This window comes from Mesoplodon densirostris, chromosome 3 (assembly GCF_025265405.1).
Source record: "Mesoplodon densirostris isolate mMesDen1 chromosome 3, mMesDen1 primary haplotype, whole genome shotgun sequence".
Classification (NCBI taxonomy): domain Eukaryota; kingdom Metazoa; phylum Chordata; class Mammalia; order Artiodactyla; family Ziphiidae; genus Mesoplodon; species Mesoplodon densirostris.
Genome location: NC_082663.1, coordinates 175054482 through 175078881, shown reverse-complemented (window position 1 = coordinate 175078881; position 24400 = coordinate 175054482). Strand labels below are relative to the sequence as shown.

At 38.2% G+C, this 24400-nt stretch overlaps 1 protein-coding gene across 1 annotated transcript in view; it reads right to left on the bottom strand.

Moving 5' to 3' along the window:
- RNF145 (ring finger protein 145) overlaps positions 1 to 24184 on the bottom strand; it is a 64119-nt gene extending 39935 nt beyond the window's left edge. Inside the window, exons 1-3 of the mRNA XM_060094982.1 lie at positions 24096 to 24184; positions 17359 to 17562; positions 8918 to 9026 (exon numbers count right to left, since the gene is read on the bottom strand). Coding sequence (XP_059950965.1) covers positions 8918 to 9026; positions 17359 to 17542 — 293 coding nt within the window. The 5' untranslated portion in view covers positions 17543 to 17562; positions 24096 to 24184. The remainder of the gene's footprint in view (positions 1 to 8917; positions 9027 to 17358; positions 17563 to 24095) is intronic.
- Positions 24185 to 24400: the final 216 nt, after the last annotated feature.

Genomic DNA, 24400 nt, shown 5'->3' with positions numbered 1-24400 from the left:
AAAATTGATAAACCAGACTCATCAAGAAAAAAATGCAAAGACTCAAATCAACAGAATTAGAAATGAAAAAGAAGTAACAACTGACACTGCAGAAATACAAAGGATCATAAGAGATTACTACAAGCAACTATATGCCAATAAAATGGACAACCTGGAAGAAATGGACAAATTCTTAGAAAAGCACAACCTTCCGAGGCTGAACCAGGAAGAAATAGGAAATATAAACAGAACAATCACAAGCACTGAAACTGAGACTGTGATTAAAAATCTTCCAACAAACAAAAGCCCAGGACCAGATGGCTTCACATTCAAATTCTATCAAACATTTAGAGAAGAGCTAACACCTATCCTTCTCAAACTCTTCCAAAATACAGCAGAGGGAGGAACACTCCCAAACTCATTCTACAAGGCCACCATCACCCTAATACCAAAACCAGATAAACACGTCACAAAAAAAGAAAACTACAGGCCAATATCACTGATGAACATCGATGCCAAAATCCTCAACAAAATACTAGCAAACAGAACCCAATAGCACATTAAAAGGATCATACACCATGATCAAGTGGGGTTTACCCCAGGAATGCAAGGATTCTTCAATATACACAAATCAATCAATGTGATACACCATATTAACAAATTGAAGGAGAAAAACTATATGATCATCCCAATAGATGCAGAAAAAGCTTTCGAAAAAATTCAACACCCATTTACAACAAAAACTCTCCAGAAAGTAGGCATAGAGGGAACTTACCTCAACGTAATAAAGCCCATATATGACAAGCCCACAGCCAACATCGTTCTCAAGGGTGAAAAACTGAAACCGTTTCCACTAAGATCAGGAACAAGACAAGGTTGCCCACTCTCACCACTATTATTCAACATAATTTTCGAAGTTTTAGCCACAGCAATCGGAGAAGAAAAAAAAAATAAAAGGAATCCAAATCAGAAAAGAAGAAGTAAAACTGTCACTCTTTGCAGATGACATGATACTATGCATAAAGAATCCTAAAGATGCAACCAGAAAACTGTTAGAGCTAATCAATAAATTTGGTAAAGTAGCAGGATACAAAATTAATGCACAGAAATCTCTTGCATTCCTATACACTAATGATGAAATATCTGAAAGAGAAATTAAGGAAACACTCCCATTTACCACTGCAACAAAAAGAATAAAATACCTACGAATAAACCTACCTAAGGAGACAAAAGACCTGTATGCAGAAAACTATAAGACACTGATGAAAGAAATTAAAGATGATACAAACAGGTGGAGAGATATACCATGTTCTTGGATTGGAAGAATCAACATTGTGAAAATGACTATACCACCCAAAGCAATCTACAGATTCAATGCAATCCCTATCAAACTACCAATGGCATTTTTCACAGAACTAGAACAAAAAATCTTAAAATTTGTATGGAAACACAAAAGACCCCGAACAGCCAAAGCAATCTTGAGAAAGAAAAACAGAGCTGGAGGAATCTGGCTCCCTGACTTCAGACTATACTACAAAGCTACAGCAATCAGGACAGTACGGTACTGGCACAAAAACAGAAATATAGATCAACAGGATAGAAAGCCCAGAGATAAACCCACACACCTATGGTCACCTTATCTTTGATAAAGAAGGCAAGGATATACAATGGAGAAAAGACAGTCTCTTCAATAAGTGGTACTGGGAAAACTGGACACCTATATGTAAAAGAATGAAATTAGAAGACTCCCTAACACCATACACAAAAATAAATTCAAAATGGATGAAAGACCTAAATGTAACACCAGACACTATAAAACTCTTAGAGGAAAACATAGGCAGAACATTCTATGACATCAATCACAGCAAGATCCTTTTGACCCACCTCCTAGAGAAATGGAAATAAAAACAAAAATAAACAAATGGGACCTAATGAAACTTTAAAGCTTTTGCACAGCAAAGGAAATCATAAACAAGATGAAAAGACAACCCTCAGAATCAGAGAAAATATTTGCAAACAAAGCAACTGACAAAGGGTTAATCTCCAAAATATACAAGCCGCTCATGCAGCTCAATATCGACAAAACAAACAACCCCATCCAAAAATGGGCAGAAGACCTAAACAGACATTTCTCCAAAGATATACAGATTGCCATCAAACACATGAAAGGATGCTCAACATCACTAATTATTAGAGAAATGCAAATCAAAACTACAATGAGGTATCACCTCATACCAGTAAGAATGGGCATCATCAAAAAATCTACAAACAATAAATGCTGGAGAGGCTGTGGAAAAAAGGGAACCCTCTTGCACTGTTGGTGGGAATGTAAATTGATACAGCCACTATGGAGAACAGTATGGAGGTTCCTTAAAAAACTAAAAAGAGAACTACCATATGACCCAGGAATCCCACTACTGGGCATATATCCTGAGAAAACCATAATTCAAAAAGAATCATGTACCACAATGTTCACTGCAGCTCTATTTACAATAGCCAGGACATGGAAGCAACCTATGTGTCCATCGACAGATGAATGGATAAAGATGTGGCACATATATACATTGGAATATTACTCAGCCATAAAAAGAAACGAAATTGAGTTATTTGTAGTGAGGTGGATGTACCTAGAGACTGTCATACAGAGTGAAGTAAGTCAGAAAGAGAAAAACAAATGCCGTATGCTAACACATATATATGGAATCTAAAAAAAAAAAAGGTTCTGAAGAACCTAGGGGCAGGACAGGAATAAAGATGCAGATGTAGAGAATGGACTTGAGGACACTGGGAAGGGGAAGGGGAAGCTGGGATGAAGTGAGAGAGTGGCATGGACATATATACACTACCAAATGTAAAATGGATGGCTCGTGGGAAGCTGCTGCATAGCACAGGGAGATCAGCTCGGTGCTCTGTGACCACCTAGAGGGGTGGGATTGGGAGGGTGAGAGGGAGAGCAAGAGGGAGGGGATACGGGGATACACGTATACGTACAGCTGACTCACTTTGTTATACAGCAGAAACTAACACAACATTGTAAAGCAATTATACTCCAATAAAGATGTTAAAAAACAAAAAGACAAGAATGAAGTGTTCCACACTGAGTCTTCCTTTCATGAAGGATCTCTCTGTAGCATGCAATGCTGTTTGATAGCATTTTACCGGCAGTAGAACTTCTTTCAAAATTAAAATCAATTCTCTCAAATCCTGTTGCTGCTTTATCAATTAAGTTTATGTAATATATAATATTCTAAAACCTTTGTTGTCATTTCAATACTCTTCACAGCATCTTCACCAGGAGTAGATTCTGTCTCAAGAAACCACTTTCTTTGCTCATTCATAGGAAGCAACTTATGTGCTACAGTTTTTGTTGTTAGATTCCAGCACTTCAGTCACATCTTTAGGCTCAACTTCTAATTCTAGTTCTCTTGCTATTTCTACCACAGCTGTAGTGACTTCCTCCACTGAAGACTTAAACCCCTCAATGTCATCCATGAGGCTGGAATCATCCTCTCCCTTGAAGCTTTGAAGTCACTGACCTCTCTAGTTATATAAGTTCTAGACTGCATCTTCTTCCTTATAAATATAACATTGCTTTGTCTACACTGAAAATCTGTTCTTAAGTGTAGCCACCTTAATAAACGATCTTAGCTAGATCTTCTGGATAACTTTTTGCAGCTTCTACATCAGTACTTGTTGCTTAACCTTGTACTTTTATGTGATGAAGATGGTTTCTTTTCTTAAACCTCATGAACCAACCTCTGCTAGCCTCAAACTTTCCTTGGGCAGCTTCCTCACCTCTCTCAGCCTTCATGGAATTGAAGAGAATAAGGGCCTTGCTCTGGGTTAGGCTTTGGTTTAAGGGAATGTTGTGGCTGGTTTGATCTTCTCTCCAGACCACTGAAACTTTCTCCATATCAGCAATAAAGCTGTTTAGCTTTCTTATCATTCATGTGTTCACTGAAGTAGCACTTTAATTTCCCTCAAGAACCCTTCCTTTATATTCACAACTGGGCTAAGCGTTTGGCACAAGAGGCCTACCTTTCAGCCTATCTCAGCTTTCGACATGCCTTCCTCATTAAGTTTAATAATTTCTAGCTTTTGATTTAAAGTGAGACACGACGCTTCCTTTTACTTGAACACTTAAGAGACCACTGTAGGGTAATTAATTGGCCTAATTTCAATGTTACTGTGTCTCAGGGAATAGGGAGGACCAAGAAGAGGGAGAGAGATGGGAAATGGCCAGTCAGTGGAGCAGTCAGAACACAGAGCATTTTATTAAGTTTGCCATCTTATATGGGTGCAGTTTGTGGTGACCTAAAATAATTACAATAGTAACATCAAAGGTCACTGATCATAGATCACCGTAACAAATATAATAATGAAAAAGTTTGAAACACTGCAAGAATTACCAAAATGTGACAGAATCATGAAGTGAGCAAATGCTGTTAGAAAAATGGCACTGATGGACTTGCTTGATGCAGGGTTGCCACAAACCTTCAATTTGTAAAAAAAAAACCTGCAGTATCTGCAAATCAAAGCGAACCCCAATAAAACAAGGTATGCCTGTACATGAATTAAAGCAGAGAGAGACCCAGCTTTTCAGGAGTTTATGAAATTTTCAATATAAGGAATTAATACTTGCAAATGTCTTTTTTTTACAGCCAATTTGTGAAGTATCAAATTAATTATTTAAATTATCCAAGTATTGATTTTCCTTCTCAGGACCATACTACACTCTACCGTGATATAATTAGACTGGAGTGAATGCTGGAAAATATTTGCAAATCATTTAACTGAGAAGGCACTTGTATCTAGAATATATAAAGAATTCCTACAACTCAATTTTTAAAAAAAGACAAATAACCCAATTAAATAATGGGCAAAGGATCTGAATAAACATTTCTCCAAGGAAAACTTACAAATGGTTAATGAACACATGAAAACATGCTCAACATCATTAGCCATCAGAGAAATGCAAATCAATAGCTCAATGAAATATCACTCCACACTTACTATGATGGCTATACTGAAAAAGACAGATATCAACAAGTATTAGCAAGGATGTGGTGAAACTGCAACATTCATACACTACTGGTGGAAATGTAATAGTGCAGCCACTTTAGAAAATAGTCTGGTAGTTCCCCAAAAGTTTAAACATAGATCCTATATGATCCAGCAATTCCACTCCAAGGTATATGCACCACACACACACAAAATGGACACCTACACAAAACCCACAAATGTTCATAGTGTTATTCGTATCAGCCAAATAGCAGAAACAACTCAAATGTCCATCAATGGATGAATGGATAAACAAAATATGTTATATTCATACAACAAAATATGATCTGGACAGAAAAATGAAGTACTGATACATGCTACAACATGGATGAACCTTGAAAACATGCTAAGTGAAAGAAGCTAGGCACAAAGGATCACATACTATACAATTCAATGTATATGAAATGTCCAGAATAAGCCAATCCATAAAGATAGAAAAAAGACTGACATGCATAGGGCTAGGGGAAAGGGATTGGTAGGAAATTGGAAGTGACTGCCGATGGATACAGGGTTCCTTTCTGGAGTGATAAAAATGTTCTAAAATTGATTGGGGTGATGATTTACACAGTTCTGTGAACACATTCAAAACCATTGAGCTGTACACTGTAAACAGGTATGTGAATTATATCTTAATAAAGCTGTTATTTTTTTAAAAAGATACTTGTTTAGGAAGCTGCCACATGAAATATGAACCTTTATGCTTTTTAAACTAAAAAATTCAGCCTTAATAGTCTATAAATGAGACACCTTCAAGACAAAATTTATTAAACGTGAATTTTATTAATAATTCAAGGATTAACACATCTTTGCTAATCTTTTTGAGATAGTACCATGTAGTATAAATTAGACTAAAAAGAGAAATACTAAAATATGCCATAACTTGAAATTTGTTAGTTTAACATCAAAACTACCTCCATAAGATAGGCATTGTCTTACTTTACAGTTTCGAAGAATCAACTTGCCCGGGTAACATATTTACTAAGTAGGGAAACTACTTCATATCCTACTGATTCTAAAACTAATTTTCTTTCCACTAACCATGCTATTTCCCTAACAGGACTGAACTAGGAATCCGAAAACCTGGATTCAAGTTAAAGTCTGGGATCATGCCTTCCTAAATGTTGGCCAATTTCAGTTTTTTCATCTGTAAATCTCAAAGGATTATAAGAAGGATCAAAATGAAATAAAAAACAAGAAATGTTTTTGCACACTGTAAAATTTTATTACAATTCTTTTTACTGTTTAAAATAAATATAAATTTTCTGATAATGAAAACATACTTTAAATATTGGAAAAAACATTCCTATAAACTAAAAGTAAAACGCTGAAATTGGCAAAGAAAAATGGTTAGAAAAAGGCTTTCTTTATCTCTGACACTGTTACGGTCCCCTTTATCCCTACATAACAGAATTTTGATCTCTCTAGAAAAGCCTGGATGATAATACTGCAGATAAAAATAGAGCTACAAGGTTTTAGCCATCACTACATCACTAAACTTCATGGAAACAAAAAAAACCGTAAGGGGAAAGTGCTGGTTCACTGTTCTTTCACCATGAATTACAATAACATAAAAATAACAATTTTAATAGCTCTACCTTCAACTTTCAGATTTCTTTGATTAATCATCAAAATCCTATCAACTCTAAAAAGCTAGCATTATATAGCTATACCACAGAATACCCTGCCATGAAAAAAAATCATTTTTTAAAGACTAACAACACAGGAAAATGCTCACAAAACATCGCTGCATAATAAAAGCAAGACATAAGAAAGTTAAAATTCACTGAGCACTTACGATGTGTCAGAAATTGTGCTAAGAGTTTTACATGCTTAATCTTAATGAATCTTTATAATAGCCCCTAAAAATATTATCAGCATTTTACAGGTGAAGAAACTGAGATGTACCTTTCTGATAAGTGACACTAAGGTTATAGAGCAGTAAATGAGAAACATGGATTTGAACCTATCCAATCCCCATCCATTCTTCCAAAAGTATGTCATTCTTAGGTGCCCAAACACTCATTTTACACACTAAAATGAATAAATTAAGATAGGTTAGTGTCTCCAGCTTCAGCTGAGGTTCAGAAGTGTCTGGGTAAGGCCACAGGAACAGACTGCGTCAGGGTTTGGGGCTGGTGGTCCTGGAATGGGAAGGATATCCTGTTGTCTGAGTCAGTGCTGGCCCTTGGACTCCTAGTCTAGGCTCTATGGAGAAAGATGCTGTAGGAAAAGGCTCAAGTTGTTCCTGTGAAGGAGGCTAAGACACAGGGACATACTTGTGTGACACGAAATTAGAAAAGCCTAGAGTAAAGCAGCTTGATTTCAAACACTGTGACAGTTACAAACATGCAGCACTGCTCTTGCAGCTCCACATTTTGCAATTCTGACATCCAAGAGCATACCCTGGGCAAGGATAGTAGCAGAAGTTAAAGAGTAAGACGCCACCGTCCAGGTACCATTTTGAGCAGAGGAAATCCACCAGATAGGAACAGAGGAGAGGAATGTGAGAAGATTGAGTTTCTGGGAAATACTTGGGGGACTTCAGGAAATAACTAGATGAAATAAGGAAGATGGAGGTCCTGCTTCAGCAAGAGGGACCAAGAGTCAGTGACTGTTAGTAATTGTCCCTCTTTTGTACCCAATGAAGTGGTGAAAAGTGAAAGGTATTAAAAAACTGGAAGGAAATAACAGAATCTCAACAGGTCTATCTCAGGGTGGTATAATTTCAGGTGATTGCTACTGCCTTTAAATTTTAAATTTTCTATATTTCCCAAAAACGGCCTACAGTGAACAGTATAATTTTATAATCAGGGGGAAAAAGGTTTTTTAAAAGTCAACCATTCAGTTCTAGTAATACAAAAATGCTATTTCTAAGATTAAATTTCAAACCTACACCAAAATCTGTGTTTCAAACCTCTAGAAAATTATATCTTGTTATATATGCTAAGTAACTGCCACTCTTCTTAGAATTGGGAGTACATTTTGTTAGTTATACATTTCAATCAAAACAAAAGAAATATTGTACCCACAAAACTTATTCTACCCCATTACATTTACTGTTAACAATATTAACAATTTTAATATTGTTTCAAAGAAAGAAGCTCATATTCATTGGCAGACCAGAGTCTTAAAATTTAGGACCAGCAGACCAAGACAAACAGACAATACTTCTATTTTTTTATTTTATTTTATTTTTTTTCGTTATGCGGGCCTCTCACTGTTGTGGCCTCTCCCATTGCGGAGCACAGGCTCCGGACGCGCAGGCTCAGCGGCCATGGCTCACGGGCCCAGCCGCTCCGCGGCATGTGGGATCTTCCCGGACCGGGGCACAAACCCGTGTCCCCTGCATCGGCAGGCGGACTCTCAACCACTGCGCCACCAGGGAAGCCCGACAAACAGACAATACTTCTAAAGAGGCAGAAGTTCTGAGCTATACAATTAACCTCATGAAATAATTTGTATCAATCATCCACTATATACATGGTTGCACCTTACGCTGATAACTCATGCATCATAAACCAACTTCCTAAAATGATGAAAGTAATGAAGTCCGTAATTGTTAAATAGTTCCTATAGCCTGTCTTTGGATATTCTTTTCTCAGGTAATAAAGAAAAGCTCATGGGTATCTTTGTAAACATACCCTTAAGGTCCATTTCATAGTAAGATTGTTTGTAAAAGCAGAAAAAAATTTTGAGACATAACCCCAGCTATTAATCCTGTAGGATAATATTCATTCAGAAAACAAGTATCAAAAAAAAAATGTTTTGGATACCTACCAAAGCCTCAGTTTCTTAACAGTGTTCATGAAAAGTATTTTACTGGTAAAGGAAAACTTTAAATTCAGTCATACATTTCAAAAATGGCTCACATTCTTACCTGGAGATTTGATGTCCAGCATAGAGGAGCAGGGCAGTCAAAACATATAGGTAAAGCTGAACCAGATGCTGCCTGGGCAAGGTTAGTAGCACAACACTTAAGATATAACCTGTAGTAGAAGTTAAGAGAGATATAAATAAAATTCGATTCTAATTTAGTCTTCCAGTTAATTACAATAATAAAAAGAGCTTGAAGTAAATTACTTCCCAATTAGGTTTCAACAACTTTGAGGTTTTTTACTTCACTACCAAAGCAAGTTTAGGACAGCAAAATCAGTATGGATTTTTCTGTTAAAAATATAAAGCATTTTTCACTTCCTTTGTAGATTTTTCTACTTTATAATCACATATATCACCCAAAGGTACAAGAGGATTACTCCATCATCTACCTTTCCTTGTCTCCTTATTTCTTCTATGCCATTTCTCTCATTCTCTAGTCCGAGAAGAACTGAGTGTCTTACTGTCCCTCTCTATGACTGCACCTTCTGTGTGACTCAGATTTTATTTTTCCAACTCCGAAGGACCCTCTACCTCCTATATCTTCAATCATTCCCCTGACACCATCCTCACCTCTCTTTTCAAAGGATGTGCAGGGCTCTTCTCCCCAGTCTTAAAGAAAAACTTCTCTCCACACTGATTTCTCCTTTTCCTATTACCTATTTTTCTCATTCCACTGACAAATGTTATAAATTATCTGTACCAAAGCCTCTATTTTCTAACTATTATTCCCTCTTTACCCTTTACAACCTTAGATCCTCTACAAATCCCCTTTTCTTTTCTCTAAAGAAACTTGAAAGTCAACAATTACCTACTTGACAAATCTAAGACTCAAGTTTAATCCTTGTCCCAGCATCTGAAGCAATTACCCTCAAAACTTATTCTCTGGCTCTGTGACATGGATTTCCTTTTACCCTCTAAATCCTCCTCTCTACTTTCTTTTCACCCTCTCAAGTGAACATAGAAAATTTTGTTCCTGAACAACTTCTATTCTCTAAATAAAGTATCTAGCTCAAAGAATCTGTTTTCTTGTTTCAAATATACCATTCCAGATGACACAACAATAGTTCTGAGAACCCACTACATAAGCAAAAAACCTTAGTCATTTCCTATTCTAAGTAGACATCTCGTAGCTCATGATGCCTGAGATCTACTCCATTTAAATGTTCTCATATACAATGAGTACAAACTGAGCTCCCATCCTCCTCGCTCAACAAGCTAGCTCACCTCACCCTCTTTCACTCTCCTAAATCCCATTCACTCTGATTCAAACCTGAGTCCCCTGTTATCACCCAGTCCCACTGAGTCTTCCTCAACAGATCTCTTACGTTACCACTCCTTTCCAGTCCCTATGCCCCATCTTAATCCGCTCTGTGATGTAATAATTTATTGATACTAATTGCTATTTTTCTTTGTCTCTTCCCAGCCTTATCCATCCTATGCTTTGTTACCAGGGTAATATTCCCAAAACTATCACTTCCATTTAGACAACTCTCTTGCTCTAAAACCTTCAAAAGTTTTGAACCTCTCAGTGTAACATTCTATGTCTTGCAAAAATCTGATCCTAGTTTATTTTCCTCTTATGAATGAGTCTTTATTAGGGCACAGATGTCCCTTCTTAGCACCTAATGACTCGCTCATGCTGAATCGATCACGCTTAAAGCTAAAGAAACAGGAGTGGTGCTGGAGACTACAGACTTCCCACACATCCTAACTTCAAGAACAACCCAGCAGAAGCCAGAGATACATATTTCTATTTGCTTTTCACTTCTTAAAATAATTTCCCCCAAATAATTGTGTTAATCCCTATCTCACAGGACCTTATAAGTATTTAAAAGGATGTTTATTATATTTAGCAAGAATTTTTACCGTTTGTGGCTGAAGGATTTTCTAATATGTCTATTGCATGAAACGTTTCCTTAAATTCTTGACTTTTAATGAACTATCATTTTCCTTTCCATATATTATCTTTCCCTTCTCCTGCACATCTCATAAAATGAGCTGCCAAATCCTCTAGATTGAACATACACATTTCATTCATTCTTTCAATTATTCAGTCATTCAACCAACATTATTATATGTAAAGTATGATCCATATGCGTTCCTAGACATGGAAAATCCAAAGGAAAAAAAAAAAAGATTCACAGTCTAGTGAAAAAACAAACAAGAACATAAGTATGATACATTACTGGTGCTCTATTAAAAATTAGAAGGGCTATGGTTAAGTGATTAAGTTTGACCTGGACCTCAACGAATGAATGGATCTTTACTAGGCTAAGAAAAGGGGGAAACATTCTAAGAAAAAAGAACACAGCAGGTCCAAAAGCCATGAAAGCATGAAGGATATTTTCAGGAGACAGTAAATTCTATAGGCTAGACTAGATGCTGGTGTAAACAGAAAGAGTATTGGGAGGGTACTGGGAGATGATGCTGATAGAACTGGTGGCTAAAGCCTCAATATAAAGACTAAAAAATGATAATAAGGAGCTTAGCCTGGGCTAACGTTCTCAGATCCTTTTAGATATCATTTAGGTGAGGTAAGAAAACAGAACAAAAAACAACAAAAACGCTATGGCTCACCTATACCCCCATTTTCACATTCCAGTAAAAAAATAATTCTGTGATAATAAAATATATCACACAAGAAGATTTTTGAGAGGTTATGAGTACTTATGCTGATATAAGAGCAGTAGGAATAAGTCATCCGAACTACAATAAACAGTTGATCCTTGAACAATGCCGGGGTTAGGAGCACCAACCCCTCCCCCTCCTCTTCAGTAGAAAACCTGAGTGTAACTTTACAGTTGGCCCACCGTATCCACAGTTCCACATCCACGGATTCAACCAACTGTGGATCATGCAGTACTGTAGTACCTATCTACTGAAAAAATCCACATATAAGTGGACCTGCACAGTTCAAGGGTCAACTGTATACATAATCTAATTATTTGAAAAATACAAAACTACTGCTGATGCAAATATGCATCACTATTCCTGCTACAGGATTATCCAAACAGAACACAACAAACTAAATTGATAATGATGAAGCTAACCCAACAGTAATGCATAATTAAAAAGCAGTATTTAAAAACGATGACCTGCTTAAAATAACATTGATGAATCTTCCTAACAAAATACAGAAATTTCTGCTATTTAAAGGATTATTTTATCAGTGGGGGAAAAATGAGGACATGGAATAAAACAGTAGCTTTGGATATAGAGTTGGCAGGGTCAGCTATGAGATACATATTCAAATAGGTCTTAGTGGTGATCTACTGATGAGTGGTTGAGAACAAGGAAGTGAAGATGGTTCTGATGTTTTTAGCTTAGATAATTGAGAGGATGGCTTTGCTATTAAGACAGGAAATACACAAGAAGGAAGAGGTTTGAGTTGAAGTAAAGATGATGAGTTCAGTAATAAGTTGAGGTGCCTGTAGAATATTTAGGTGGAGATATCTAACGGTAGTTAGAAATTCATTTATTCAGCATCAGGCACTAGCTAAGTACTGGGAATACTGAGATAATAGACAACCCCAATCCTACCTTAAAGGAGTTAACAATCTAGCTAGGACGATAGATGAGCATATGGACCCTTAGAATTCAGCACAGTAAGTGCTATGGTGGAGGTATGAACTGGATACCATGGGATCAAAGAGGAGGAACACTACCCTAATAGACTAAGGTGGTCAAAAAAGCTGTGAAAAATGTAGATAGACATTTGTAGTCAAAACTATGTGAAATCACCCAAACAACAGAAGATGAAAATTAAACACAAATTCTGGAATATCAAGACTAAAGAAGTCCAAAGAGAAAAATACAGTAAAAGAGTCAGAAGGAATGGTCAATAAGTTAGAAGAATCCAGAAACATTTTAAAGAAAGAGAAAGTGGTCAACACCTTCACAAACATGGAAAGGTCTGCAGAATAGGGATATAAATGAAGTCTGAGTTTTACCTGTTAGGTCACTAATGACTTTAGTGACTGCAGTTACAAGAAAACTATTCTCATACCCACTCTTTCCTCTGCTACTGCTACCATGCTAGCTCTGGCTCTCATTACCTCTTGCCTACAATCCTAATTGGTCTTCTTACCTCCAGTTTCTCCCCTCCTCAACCCATTACCCTATACAACACTGCCTAATCAATTTTAAGACGCAGCTCACCTGCTCTAAATTCCTTACTGACCCATCATTAGCTACCAAATTAAGTACAATACCTAACATCTGTATTCAGGGCTTTTCACAAATGGCCCCCTTCTTCCTTTTCAAGATTATTTCTATTCCCCTTTTTATATCTTATATGCTGCAAAACAGTTCTATAATTAACATTCCACCAATTACATTTGGACAGTCACTTTTCTTTGCTGTTCTCAGACAGAACCAACACTGGAAAGCTTCTAAGTTCAAAGGTACAATTATACTCCATAAGCACAAATATTAACACTGCCCACCTTGATCTTTAAGCTCTTAATAACAAACAATTAGAGGCTATAAAGGGGAAAAAAAACTCATAATAGTAACAAAAAGATAAAATACCTAGGAACAAACTTAACAATAAGCCTAAGACCAATATAAAGAAAACTTTAAAACACTCCAGAAGGACTCAGAAGAAATCTGAACATAGCAAGTCTCTCTGTATTAAGGAAGAGTTAGCATCCTTAAGTTCTCTCTCCATCCTAACTTAAAATTTTAATAGTTTGCAATCTCAGCAAAGAGGTCAACAGGGTTGTTTTTGGAACAAGATTAGATAATTCTGAAAACTATTAGATAATCCTTAGAAAACTAATAATAACAAAAAACTCAGAGAGGGAAATAAAGAAAAATGAAGAGGCTAATTCTATCAGACAGTAAAATATAATCTAAATCCTCAATAATAAGAAACTAAAAAAACAGAAAAAAAGTTTAGAAATGGAATAAAACACACTGTACAAGCAGATAAATTCTAAATGGAGCAAAAGACTTAAATGTAAAAAATGAAAAAACAAAAATAATGCAATAAAACATGACAATTCTTTATAAACTCAAAAACAGAAAAGGCTTTTTTTTATTGATTCAAAATCCTAAAGCTATAGAAAAAAATGATAAATTCAATCACATAAAACAAAGTCTGCATGTCAAAAAAATCTTAAGCAAAATCAAGAGAACTGAAATTGGAAAATATAATTCCAACTCATCACACAGGGTTTATTTCCCTAATATATACCAAACTCCATAAATTGGTAAGAAAAGGCTAACAAACCCATAGAAAAGTGAGCAAGGGACATGTACTGACAACTCTCAGAGGAGGAAATACACGTTTTTTAAAACACGTGAATAAATTCAATCTCACTCATAAGAGAAAGACAAATTAATACTACATTAAAAAACAACCATTTTTCACTTACTGAGCAGCCAAATACTAAAGTTTGATAACTGTTTTGATAAGGATGTAGGATTTCAGGAACTCTCATCCACCATTTGTGGAGGTACAAAATAGTAAAATCCTATGGAGAGCAGTATCAATCAATAGTACAAATGTATATATACTCTTTAACCCGGCAGTTTCACTTCTAATAACTTATCCCAAGGCTATATTTGCACTTGTTGAAATGATGGCTATACAAAATTATTTAGTACAACACTGAACGAAACAGCACAAGACAGAAGCTATCTAAAACGTCCTCCAATGAAGTAATTCGTTCAATAAATTACGGTACAGCCATACAAGGGTACTATGCCACTATGAAACAGAAGTGGAGGGCTGCGGGGAGAGTGAGGCCTCAACAGTTCATCAGAATCTTAAGACTTGGCAGAACAGAAAGTGTCAACGTAAAAAAACAGTAAATATCTAAAAACAGCAGTTATGGCTCTATGATACATCATTAAGTTAAAAGTTTCAGAAGAGTAGTAGTATGCTATCATCTGTACTAAAAAGGGAAATATATACATTTGTACTTCTATATTATATTTACATTTATATATCAATATATCTTTATATTTACTTATATAGGCATAAAAATATCTGTAGAATTATACACAAGGAAATAAAAATAGCTACTTGTTGGGACTCAAAGTGAGAACTTAGTGGATGAAGAACAGAGATAGGAGGAAGGCACTTTTCACTGTGTACCTTTTATGCTTTTTGGTTTTTGAACCATAAACTACCAATTTAAAAAATTTATTTAAGGGTGAAATTCTGTAAACTGGAACATTACATAAACACTACATAATACTGACACAGAGGTTACTCTAACCAAAAAACTGTTCAAGCTGAGAATATCTACTCATGTAATCACTGAGCTTACTCCACCATAGCATGTAATAAGTGTATTTAAGGAGGCTCAATTGGGGCTTCCCTGGTGGCGCAGTGGTTAAGAATCTGCCTGCCAATGCAGGGGACACGGGTTCGAGCCCTGGTCCAAGAAGACCCCACATGCCGTGGAGCAACTAAGCCCATGTGCCACAACTACTGAGCCTGTGCAACTAGAGCCCGTGCTCCACAACACGAGAAGCCACCGCAATGAGAAGCCCACGCATCGCAAGGAAGAATAGCCCCTGCTCTCCGCAATTAGGGAAAGCTCACGTGCAGCAACAAAAAATAAATAAATAAATAAGAATAAAAGACGATTGAAAGCCTCCAAATTCTATCTGAATGAGGCTAAGCTTGTACAAGTATTGATGTCTTTCCTTAAGGAGGGCAGAAATTCCAATGATCTGTCCTTCGTTTTTATTTGCATAAAACTGTATTTTAAAATAAATAAATAAATAATAAATTCTTTTTTTTTTTTAAAAAAAAAAAAAGAAGGCTCAGTTGAGTTCCCAAAGTTATAAGCTGGTGAGTATGAACTGCAACTGTACTAGGACCCATACAATTTCTGCAATTAATGTTTCTGGTTATTAGGCAGCTGTTTTATAATAAATATTTCAATCTATTCAGAAATAATACATATGATAACCACATTTTTTTTTTTTTTTTTTTTTTTTTTTTTTTTTTTTGCGGTATGCAGGCCTCTCACCGCTGCGGCCTCTCCCATTGCGGAGCACAGGCTCCGGACACGCAGGCCCAGTGGCCACGGCTCACAGGCCCAGCCACTCCATAGCACGCGGGATCCTCCTGTACCGGGGCATGAACCCATGATCCCTGCATCGGCAGGCAGACTCTCAACCACTGCGTCACCAGGGAAGCCCCGATAACCACATTTTTAAAACCACAGTACGAATTACTTTAGCTGATCAAGCTAAAACTCCAAGCCAAGTACCCAACTGTTCTTCTACTACAGACTGGAATTATTTTCCATAAATTGGCTAACATACAAGCCTTGAATAAAGGGCTGAGAATTAGTGTTTTGCAGAATAAAAGAACCTTCTCATTTCAGAGACTTTCCCAAGGTAGTGCCAACTAAGAGAGATGAGTTTATTGTACCCAGATGTTCTGCCTCTCGTGCACTGTCTTTTCTACTATACCATACTCCTTCCCACAATGGCTTACTTGGTAATCTCTTAGAGTTGTAAGGGGTTCTCAGGGCTAAGCTCTGAAACGCAGAAAGTTCTTTTATAGATAAAAATAAGTCTCATAGAGACAGGACAACCCTTAACAATTTTATAAAGATAACCTTCAAAAATTTTGAAAAGATATACTTGTTGACAGACAATTCTAATAATAAAAATATTAATAAAACCACTACAGTACATCATTCAAACCACATCTTGAATTATAAAACAGCAACATTAAATGAAAATATATTGTTGCTATTATTACATATAAAACAAAAACTAACCTAAAAATTAAGAATCATGACTTTTATTCTAGATGGATTTTATCTGCTTCCTGCCTGTATCTCTTGACTTTAATTACTTTAACCTTTAACTCTAATTTCTTTCCACATTATTTCTACCACTAACTCCAAATCATATCAATCATATTTCAAGGATTACTTTTTTAATATTATAATATCATTTTCCATATTTCATTTAACTGAAATGAATACTTTATCTTCAAATGATACTAATGTTTTAGAACAATAAAAATACTGCATTTTAAAAAGCTTACTTTCTGAATTACTACCAAATCCCAAAATAATGACAAATTAGAACAGGCCAAATGCCTGGAAAGGTATTTCCTGTTATTTATTTTATTCATATTAAATCTAAAATGTTTTCTTCTATGTACAACAATTATATCTTATAAACCTAGAAGAAAAAAGTTAATTAAAAAATAAAATGTTTTCTTCTGCCTTCTAGTTTCATACAGTAAAATAAATCCAACACTGTCTGTTTTCCTCTACCCCTAATAATTCATGTGCAGTTGTAAGACAAATAAGACTATAAACAAGATTCATATTCATCGACTATATTACTGTCATCTCAATGTAAAAGGACTTCATTTTACCCAAATTTAAAAATATTCAAAGACATAAAATAAATCAGAATGCTCACTAGAAGCTTAAGAAAGATGCTGTAGACACTTACCTACATAATGCATATTAAGAGCCAAATACTTATACTGGAAAAGAGGATTGTTATTCAGGCTACTCCTCTGGATCTGCTGGAAGAAGGAGCTGACATCCCATCTGTATAGGACATCCAACAGCATGATGCTTGGCACCCGCAGGGCCACATTTAACACTGCCTCCAGTTTCTCCTTTGCAGCCATGTTTTTTTCTTGGAACAGACCTAAAATTCAGGAGATACAATATATAAAAATAAGTCACCTCAAATAGCTTTCAGATATCCTCTTATCAATCTAATGGATTCTCACATATTACACAAAAACTATGTTACAATGTAAAAAAAGCTCCTTAGACACATCTACTACTTCTAGATATTTAGGAAATAAGCTTTGTATTGTGTTTTCACATGGACTCTCTCAGGTCTACTCAACTTTAAGACTCTGCTGAAATGTTCAGACCTCAAAATGTGTTTATAAAAAGCTCCTGGGCTTTCCTGGTGGCACAGTCGTTAAGAATCCGCCTGCCAATGCAGGGGACATGGGTTTGAGCCCTGGTCCAGGAAGATCCCACATGCCACAGATCAACTAAGCCCGTGTGCCACAACTCCTGACCCTGCGCACCACAACTACTGAAGCCCGTGCTCCTAGAGCCCGTGCTCCATAACAAGAGAAGCCACCACAGTGAGAAGCCCGCGCGACACAACAAAGAGCAGCCCCCGCTCGCCGCAACTAGAGAAAGACTGTGCACAGCAACGAAGACCCAATGCAGCCAAAAATAAATAAATAAATCCCATAAACTTCATGGCATGGTCAAAAAAAAAAAAAGCTCCAAATTCCAAATTTAGGCATTTAACAAAACACCCTATAAGAATACTGTAACCTTTGTCCAATTACCTAGAAAAGAAAAATTCACTCCTATAAAAATCTTTGAGATTTATGCAGCTTTTAAAAAAGAGGGCAAATTTTAGGGCCTCCCTGGTGGCGCAAGTGGTTGAGAGTCCGCCTGCCGATGCAGGGGATACGGGTTCGTGCCCCGGTCTGGGAGGATCCCATATGCCGCAGAGCGGCTGGGCCCGTGAGCCATGGCCGCTGAGCCTGCGCGTCCGGAGCCTGTGCCCCGCAACGGGGGAGGCCACAACAGTGAGAGGCCCGCATACCGCAAAAAAAAAAAAAAAAAAAAAAAAAAAAAGAGGGCAAATTTTAAATAGTTGTTACATGAAAAAGCCTAAATTACTCAATAAGAATTTCATGATTGCACATTTAGCACACAGCTTCTCGTGGTCTATCCCTTTCCTTATTACTTAAAATCAAAACTGAAGTACTGAATTTATGTGTTATAGATACAGTTCAGAGAACTCATGATATGGGTAAAGATAACATTATTTGCAATATTGTTTCCCTGAATCATTAAAATTAAACTCTTAGTCTGAAATTCCCACAATCTGCCTTCAAAGTTGGAAAAAGCTCATTAAATTCTTCCCCTGACACACAAACATGCTGGCACAAACATGCAGTCAGGCATTGTGAGTCTGCAGCCTGTGTCTTTGCTTAGCTGTTGATTAGTAGTGGTGGAATGGGGAGAAGGAAGAAAAAGGAAGGAAATGAAGGATCTCCCAGACAATCTACTATTTAAAAGGACAATTTGGAGTAATACTGCTTTATATGATACAGCTGCAAATTAATCCAAGGAATTATAGACAAGAACAGAACAAACTAAAGTGGTAAAGGACAGTTTTAGGAGTAATGATAATTCTAGATTGTTGGCTCTGACAATATTCTTTTAAGAACTTTGCTGAGAAAGCAAAACACACTTTTGGCTTTGGCAGTAATTTCAGACATTACAGGACAAATGAAAACACTGATTTCTGAAGAAAATTATAGTGACAGATTGCTATGCTATGGTTAAATATTTGTCAGTATTTCCATTTCACCCTCTAATTTTCAGAGCTTCCTAGCTCAGATAGCTAGGGGGAAAAAAACGCAGCTCAACTTAGCAAACGATTAATATAAGTTTTTCAATCACTTAAAAACTGATTTATTATATATTACTCCCACTACCCAAATGTTATGTATATCCTACCAATAATGCAGAATTAACATTTTTATAAATAAGAACTGTAATTCTGATTACTTTAAAAGAACAAGACTGCTTTAATAATTTTCCTACATAAGAAAAAGATAATATTGTGAGAGAATCACAACCAAATAGCTGTGTCCTAAGGAGAAAAAAGCACTGAGAAATAAAATCTCTAATCAACATTTATTACAAATTATGCCATTTAGGAACCTAAATTTCTCAAAGCTCATGGTATTATTAAGAAAAAATAAATATTCTGGGAAGAAATACACCAAAATATTCACATTAACATCCTTTCAACAGTGGCCCTGGGGTGATTTTTATTCCCCTCTATCTTCTTCTGTTTGCCAAATGTTTCAGTATACCCATGTATTATTTGGTGGGGAGCAGCCAACTTGAAAAAAATAAATTCTTGATAAAAAGTGTAGTGTAATGTGCCTAAGCTATCTAGATGACTTAAGGAAATACACAGAAAGTAACTACTTACTCTGGTGGTCAAACTGATAACTCAATGCACTCTTGGGAGTTCATTTCAAAGTACACAAATGATAGATTTTTCTCACAAACCACCAGTCACCAGTGTGACTGGACCTAGGTAAAAATATCACTGACAGGCTTTATTCTATAATGGAAAAGTATTTTTCCATATTCTACAATCCAATATAAATCACTACTGCTTTTGTAAGTAACACAACAACAAAAAGAGACAATTACTGAGTTAATATTTGTGGTCCAGGACTTTGCTGGTGGCGCAGTGGTTAAGAATCCACCTGCCAATGCAGGGGACACAGGTTCGAGCCCTGGTCCGGGAAGATCCCACATGCCACGGAGCAACTAAGCCTGCGTGCCACAGCTACTGAGCCTGCGCTCTAGAGCCCGCAAGCCACAACTGCTGAAGCCCGCAGCCCTAGAGCCCATGCTCTGCAACAAGAGAAGCCACCGCAATGAGAAGCCTGTTCACCGCAACAAAGAGTAGACCCCACTTGCCGCAACTAGAGAAAGCCCGCGCGCAGCAACGAAGAGCCAACGCAGCCATAAATACATACATACATACATAAATTTAAAATATTCGTGGTCCATATTTACTTCATCTGACAAGTTTTTAATGTTTTCATTATTTTTAACTGTGCCCACTTTCACTATTTATTGTAGCTCTTACAGGGGTAAAGAAAAAAATTTAAATCAATCTTGCATTAGAAATCAAAATATGAAATGCTAAGGAAAAAAATCTCCCAGTTCTTACAGAGGACCATATTTCTATTACAAAAGGCCATTATCAGAATGGTATACATTCCCTCTTAATTACCACTACTCCTGCCTCACAAACAGAAGAATAAAAAGAAAATCTTGGGTTCCTAAAGCTATTGATACAGAAGAACATCCAAGACAGATCCCTAAACTCTACTGCCTGCAGAGAACGAAATACCCCCTTTAATAACAAATATATTGCTTACTAAATGTTTCATTTATTTCTGTATACGAGTGATATTTCAGTACATCATTGGCAAACTGGCCATGTATAGGGAGGGGCATGGAGGAAACAAATTTAACACATAGAAAACCAAATCTAAAATGTTACCCACAAGAGCTGTGGAAACAAATGAGGGGGAAAAAACCCCACATTTTGAACCTTTCTACAGCAGAAGTGCCACATGATAGGGTGGTGACCATCACAGATAAATACCATACACCACATTCCAGCACCACACACTAAACCAACACCTAAACAAAATGTTGAAATATATCTTACTTGCAGATACCTGAAATCACTCCCATGTGCCAAATGACTAACTTAAAAACATGAAATAAAAATGGAGCCTTCTCTACTGGGGTAAAGAGATTATTATACCACTAACATGTTTGGTTCAAGCCTAATTTATCTTTTTCTTAGATTTGTTAGTGCTAATGAGCATATTCTAAGTCAGAGGGAGCTCAAAATTCTCTTAAAACCAAAACAATATCAAATAAGCCTCGAAAATAAGCACAAGAGCTGAAGGCAAAGAAAATTCAAAGGCCTGACACTCTCTAAAGCCAAATATATAAGATACTTCCTGCCTTGTTCAGTTACGTACATTTTGCTTTCTGTGCATGATTTTTTTTTTAACATCTTTATTGGAATATAAGTGCTCCACAATGGTGCACCAGTTTCTGCTTTATATCAAAGTGAATCAGCTATACGTATACACATATCCCCATATCTCCTCCCTCTTTAGTCTCTGTCCCACCCTCCCTATCCCACCCCTCTAGGAGGTCACAAATGTGCATGATTTTTAAATTTCCTCCTTGAAATGTGAAAAGAACTGGGAAAGTAACACTCCACCACACCATCTCAGAAAGTAATGAAAACTAAATGCGACTCATAGATGCTTTACACAGTAAAACAGCTTAAAAAAAAATCATCCTTTCTTTCCAATAACGGCAAAAAAAAAAGGCTCAACAAAAGCTAACCAAAAAGAGGACCTAACGATTTCATTAAATGACATTCCCAGGCTTGGAAGCAGCAAATTGCTACTTACAAACACAAGAATGTCCTGTACAAGTATAACATTGCACAGTTCATCCTTCACATTTGTGGTGAGGACACACAGGGGGCCTCATTCTACACTTTCCTGAAAACACTACATTTTGGGTTTGAATATGAAGAAATCAAACAAATCATCAACAATATGAAAAACCTAAGTTTTTAAAGTCATAGCTCTTCTCATCTGCTGAAGAATTATGTTAAATGAGAAAAAGAAATGAAAATGTTATCTTACCCAAAAAATGAACAGAATTCACATCTCCTGGACAAAACAAAGAATGCCATATAATCCAATTTAAAATTATTCAGTACAGTATTAGATAATTTAATGCCGAAAGTTTTTACACCTTTTCCCCTCAGCACAGAAGAAAAACTATCATTCATCATCAATCCCCTTTCTTTGTCCAATCCAATTTGAAAAACAAAACAAAATTCTACCATCAGCTAAAGCCAATCCTCAGAAAGGCAGATTTTCTGGCTGTCCATATCCCTGAAAATGTCAGAGGGCAGAGCAAAAACCTACAATCATAAGTAAACTCAGCCAAAAACTTAGATGCCAGGGAGAAGAACGCACTTCTTACATAAGCATTTGCACACGTTTTAAATATAGCTGGTCCTCCCCACTCCCACTCATTGCTAGCTAACTTTGTATGTACCTGATTTCCACATAAACTACTAGCAGTTATGTGGTTTCTGGTCATCTCCAAATCGACAAAGATAGGGAGTCCACTCTGAATACAAGGGCCATCCTTCAACTTAAGCAGCCAGACAGAGGAAATAAAAACTGCTATCTCTGTCATCGGGCGCTCAGCCTGGGTCATGACTGCAGCACCGACAGCTCATCCTTTGGGCAGGATTCAAGATTCACCAGAACTGCACAGTCCGTATTTTAAAAAATAAAAAGACACACAGTCCCTCTCCTTTCCTTTCAAACTAGTTTCCTGTTTACTGCAGACTGCGATGCAAAGCCATCCATTAATCTTTGATGCCTTCTCACTGCAAAGCCCCCTTCCTCTCTCCCCGCACCTCCTCCCCCGCCCCCCACGCCTGCTGATCTCAGTTGCGTTTGAACTATAGTAACCCCAACCCAGCTCGCTGCAAAGCAGGCGCTGCCGCGGGGCTAAGGGATTACGTCCACAAAAACTCTGCCAGGAGAGAGGCCCGTGCCAGGGAGCTCCCCTCCTGTCTGGCCAAGGGTGCTGGCTCCGCCGCGCCACGCACCAAAAAGATTCTGAAGAAAGACACGGGCGAAGTTCTTCATCCCTGAACAGAAAGGGGACCCACTGATGAAGGAGGGCAAGGGTCTCGGGGTCCTTGGTTGGTCGAAGCATAAGTGGAGGGGGATGCAGAAAGGATGGCAAACGAGAGAGGAAGCGATGGGGACAAAAAGGGATGAGGACCCCTTTTACTGTAAAAAAAGGACTGACACAGATGACATGCAGAGCAAATGGGTCCCCACTTGAAGAATGACTTGGCAGGCCTTTCCGCACCCCCAAACAACCTCAAACCGAATAAAAGGGGAGAAGCTGAGTTTGGGGCTGCGTAAACCGAAGAAGACTAGGATGAAATAAAAGAGGGAGTGAAGCTTGTGAGCAAAGTGGGCAAAAACGAAAAAGAAGGAAAGTTGGGAGTGGGAACTGGAAGAAAGGAGCTAGAAAGGAGCAGCAAGAAAAGGGGCAGCCCAGGAAGGGGCTTAGAAAAGACCCCGAAATGGAGTACTGGGGAGGCGATGGGGGAGCGCTCAGAGTGAGGGCATCTTAGGAATGCCGGGGGAGATGAGAGATAGCTTCAGGAGGGTGGAGGGTGGAAACGCGGCGGACAAGGCCCGGGAGCCGGGAAAGGGGGCTCTAAGCTGGGCCCCGGGAGGGGAGGGCAGAGTCGGAGACAGCCGAAGGGGGGGCCAGGAGGACCGCAGGAGGGACTGGCGGTTGGGAGGGAGAGAGGGGCGCTGCGGGTGAAAAGGGGATGTGGACGCTGCCGAAGCTTGGGAGAAGAGGAGGGAGGCGAACGGGGGAAGGGGCGAAGGGGGAGAAGAGGACTGAGCAGGCGACTGGATGGGGGAAGGGAGGAGGGAAGGGGGAGGGGGGTAAGAGAGGATGTGGCATGCGGACCGGGCACCGGGGTAGGAATGGGCCGGCCGAGGCGGACGGCTCGGTCACCTCAGGCTGCGGCCTCCTTCCCCGCGGGGCAGCGCCGCCGGCGGACAGACGGACTCCGCAACTCCCCGGCTCTCTCGCCTGCCCTCCCCTTCTCCTCGGGCGGCGGCGGCGGCGGGGGCCGGGACGGCGCGGCTCACAGCGGCGGCTCCTCCGCGCCGGGCCTTGGATGCAGCGTCTTGGGAGGCGGCGGCAGCGGCGGCGGCAGCGGCCCGACCCGTGCGGTCACCATCGTACGCGGCGGCAGGCGCTCGCGGGCCGAACTCTTCAGCAGCCGGCGGCGGCCATGGCCTCTTTCGTGCACTGCT